General features: G+C 33.7%; 1 protein-coding gene across 1 annotated transcript; it reads right to left on the bottom strand.

Annotated features, from left to right (window-relative positions):
• Window positions 1-1,069: 1,069 nt before the first annotated feature.
• LOC145098428 (F-box/LRR-repeat protein At3g26922-like) lies at window positions 1,070-2,179 on the bottom strand. The gene has a single exon (XM_079036066.1). It carries the CDS (start codon window positions 2,177-2,179, stop codon window positions 1,070-1,072), a length of 1,110 nt encoding a protein of 369 aa, XP_078892192.1.
• Between the last annotated feature and the right edge of the window lie 1,715 nt (window positions 2,180-3,894).

The following is a 3,894-nucleotide window of genomic DNA, read 5'->3' as shown; positions in this document are numbered from 1 at the left end:
AGAGTATCCCTAGCTAAAGTAGAAGGTATGATGAGTAATTTTTTTTTGGGAGGAGAGAGATTTGTGATAAAATGTTACATCTTGTATGGTGGAAGAAGGTGGTTCCCCAAAAATAAGTTAGCGGATTGAGGATTTAGTCTTTTTGCTGCAAATAAACCGCTTCTTATCAAGTGGCAATGGATATTTTGTTAATACAAATGATGACGCACTTTGAGTTAATTTGATCAGAGCACTTTATGGGGAGTCGAGACTTTTCTAAATGGTGTTGGTTCTAAAAATGGTTCAAGTCTGCGTGTGAGTATTGTAAAGCTATAAACAAGTTGGGTGATCACAACTTCATGATGGAGAATTTTATGATCGCATCAAATGGAATTTTGGCACGACAAATGGTATGGTAAAATTCATTTTTTCTAGTCGGTTTTTGAGGCAATTTGCTTTGGAAACTCAAAGAGACTGCAAGGTGAGTTGTGTTGGGTTAAGGATGATATTGAGTTTTGGTCTGGAAGTGGAGGAAGAGGATTAATAGGTATGCTCCAATAGAAGTTCATATTCATGGGTGACAATAGGATTGGATAAATTACACTTATCACTTGTATAGTTGTAAAGGAGATAATGAGACAAGCGATCACTTATTTTCACTCGAAAGTTCAGTGTTTCATCTGAAAAGAAAGGTAGCAATAGAAACTATGGAAATATGCAATCCAGAAGATTTAAACAAACACAAAACATCCATATATAGCATGATTAATACGGAAGCACAAAACAATCTCCTATCAACAACATTTGTAGCCAAAACCAGCAAGCAAGCATGTATTATAAGTTTAACAACATCTCACAGACAAGCATCCATGATATTCTAAAACAAAAGGGTAGCCAGGAGAACTTCTGATATGAAAAGATTAATAGAACCTGAAAATCCAAATTTATCAGTGTAAGAAGGGGTAAAATGGAGATAAGTACATATAAATTTAACAATAGCTCAAAAAGGAATTTGACATGAATAAGTATTAAGAATTTAGATTGATCTTACCTGATATGATAATGACCGACTGGTTCATTGCAGCCCATGTCAATCTATATATTCAATATAAGCTACACAACCTGGAGAACCGCTACGGAAATAACTTAAAATATCATCAAGCACAACATGTTTTCGAAAGATAGAACAAGGCATTTCATCCAAAGTCAAACTTTCTAAACTCACAAGAGGGCAAGGTCTCCTTTCACGTAAGCCACAAAACCTTGAAATATACAACACGGCATCTTTGTCTAAAATAAGGTGCTTTACCTTGTGAAGTTGATGAAAAGTGTTGATCATTGTTTCAACATAATTTGGTGGGTTTTCAGTAGGCCTATCATAAATGGTTCGAAAGCTTACCATTTCTAATAAATCAAGATCATTGGCTAATAACAAAGACGGAGTCATGTGATCATATATGAAAGATGAAAGATTCGGTGCTGAGATCACAAATTGACAAGAACGCACAAGACAGATTAATGTGAGGTTCTCTAATGCACTTGATGTGATATAGAATGTACGAACATTCCATAATCGGCAATCAAGCAACACAAGATATTTCAGATTTGAAAAGGAGGAAAACAATTCTAAGGATCCATCGTCGTTTGGAGGATCCAGTGTAAATGTAACCCTTTGCAGATGTAAAGTAGTTAAAGTAGGCAAATACCATGTCAGATTTGGAGATTTTAACAACTCAAAATCGATATCCAAATAAAGATCTTGAAGAAAATGAGATTTAAGCAAAGACAAATTGAATCCGCCACGTCTAGTTGGTATATCATACATGTACAGAATGCTGAGCACTTTAGTGCCGTGTGACATTGAATATGCTATGATCTTTTTGAGAAGACGGATGGGGATCGAATTTGAAATGATGTCAATGATTGGAATTTCTGCATCTTTCTTTCGTTTAGATAGAAATTTATGCACAAAATTATCGAATTTATGACCAGTGGAGAGATCGGTCTTGAATTTGAGACGTGGATGGCCTTTCCATGTATTTCTCCACCTACGTGACAAAAGGCTACTTTGAACAGAAAATTTTGAGTCTAGAAATGAGTAAATGTGATCAATCAAATCATCGGGCAAACGGGAAATTCGATCTTCTTTGATCTGTTTTTTAGCCCTCTTGCTAACCCTCTTTGATTTTCTCCGCATCATTTTTGATATGAAATCTATAGAATAGGGTTTCAATGTTTGATTTTGGGGCTGTGTATAGAGAGATACCCTTCATTTTTTTTGTTTACCATTATATATAGCCATATGACGTGTGTCAGTGAACTTTCCAAAAGTTATTACTCACCGCTAAAGCATGGAATAGATCAGTCAAAACGGATGAGAGTTGTGCCAAAAGTTATTACTCACCGCTAAAGCCTTTGGCCTAGCGGTAATGAGTGAATCTCTCAACTGAGAGGTCATGGGTTCAAATCTCTTACAAGACATATGTGGTATTTAGGAGTAGGTTAGCTAGTTTTCCGTTTCAAAAAAAAATAGTATTAAAAATCATTGAACCAAAACTAAATAGTACTACAAATCTGCAATTGCACTTAACAAGAATCCAAAAAAAAAGATAGTATTAAAAATCATTGAACCAAAACTAAATAGTACTACAAATCTGCAATTACACTTAACAAGAATCCAGTGTATCACGGGAAAAGCAAACATATTGGGATCAAGTATCATTTTATCTGTGAATTGGCAAGTCATGGAGATGTTGAAGTTATCTTTTGCAGGAAAAAATATCAAGTGGCTGAAGTGCTTACTACTAAGGCATTAAAGGATGGAGATTTCTTAAAGATGAAAGAAAAGATGGGACTTATGCAAGTCCAGCGTATAATATAGACTTGTACATGGAGGAACTATGTTGCTAAGTAGTTACCAGAAGTTACTTAAAGGAGGTGGTTAAAGTCAGTTACATTGAACGCCAAAAATGGGAAAGGTTGCAATGCTTCGTGTCTGTAAATATGTGATTATGTACTATGTTAAGAATTAATGAAGATTTGTTTGCTTCTTAGTGAAGATAAGTTTTCATTGTTCTCAGTATAATCTGTTACACAATCTATAGAAATCAGTGTAATTAACAATCAAAAGGAAACAAATTATGCTACATCAGAATAGCAATGTAATTAACAAATAATAATACTTTTGAATACAAGGAAACATGTTATCCTTCATGAATGCTGCAATTATGAAAAGATACCATAAAAACACAACAATCACAAATAACTGCATTGAGGCAACTTGTTGAACAAAAGGAAAACTGTCACCTGAAGAAATTATTTACTAAGCATGGGATTATTCGTATATGGAGAATGCAAATTCAATTGAATTTTTGCTTTGACTTTAAAATGCAAAAGGTATCATTATAGAATGAAACATAAAAAAATTGTATAACAGAAATGTATAGTTGGGCAATAAATCTTCCTTCTTACTTGCGTAGAATTAACACGGAAAGTGTTATTTAAAAGGAACCATGTAAACAGTGCAACACTAAAAAGTTGAGACTACAGATGAAGAACCCTGCTTTAAAACAGTGTATGAGGTTCCAGAAGTCTGCTTATAATACAAGTAAAATATAAGAACAATGGAAAAGGCTTGATAAACTAAATCACATCCCAAAGCCAAGTGCTATTTTGTTGATTAGCACACTACCAGTGGTTATTACTTCTAAGGTAATTGTCTACCAGTGGAAAAGTTAAATACCCTAATTGGTTAGATTTTCAAAGTAAATTGTCTTAATAGAAAAGAAATAAAAATGCAATATCTTCATGGGAATATAGTGAAAGTATACCACTATAAGTTGTAACGAAAAAAATACATTTTCAAAGTAAGATATTTTAAAAGAAACAAATTAGTGGTATAATGTCTTAATAGCA

Source organism: Lactuca serriola, chromosome 4 (genome assembly GCF_051521515.1).
Source record: "Lactuca serriola cultivar US96UC23 chromosome 4, Lser_US96UC23_V15, whole genome shotgun sequence".
NCBI classification, from domain to species: Eukaryota; Viridiplantae; Streptophyta; class Magnoliopsida; order Asterales; family Asteraceae; genus Lactuca; species Lactuca serriola.
Note: the sequence above shows the minus strand (reverse complement) of the source record. Positions and strands in the feature narration are given on the sequence as shown.

Bases quoted from the DNA above. Each gene is read 5' to 3' on its own strand.
- LOC145098428 (XM_079036066.1), bottom strand. From the start codon at position 2,179: ATGATGCGGAGAAAATCAAAGAGGGTTAGCAAGAGGGCTAAAAAACAG.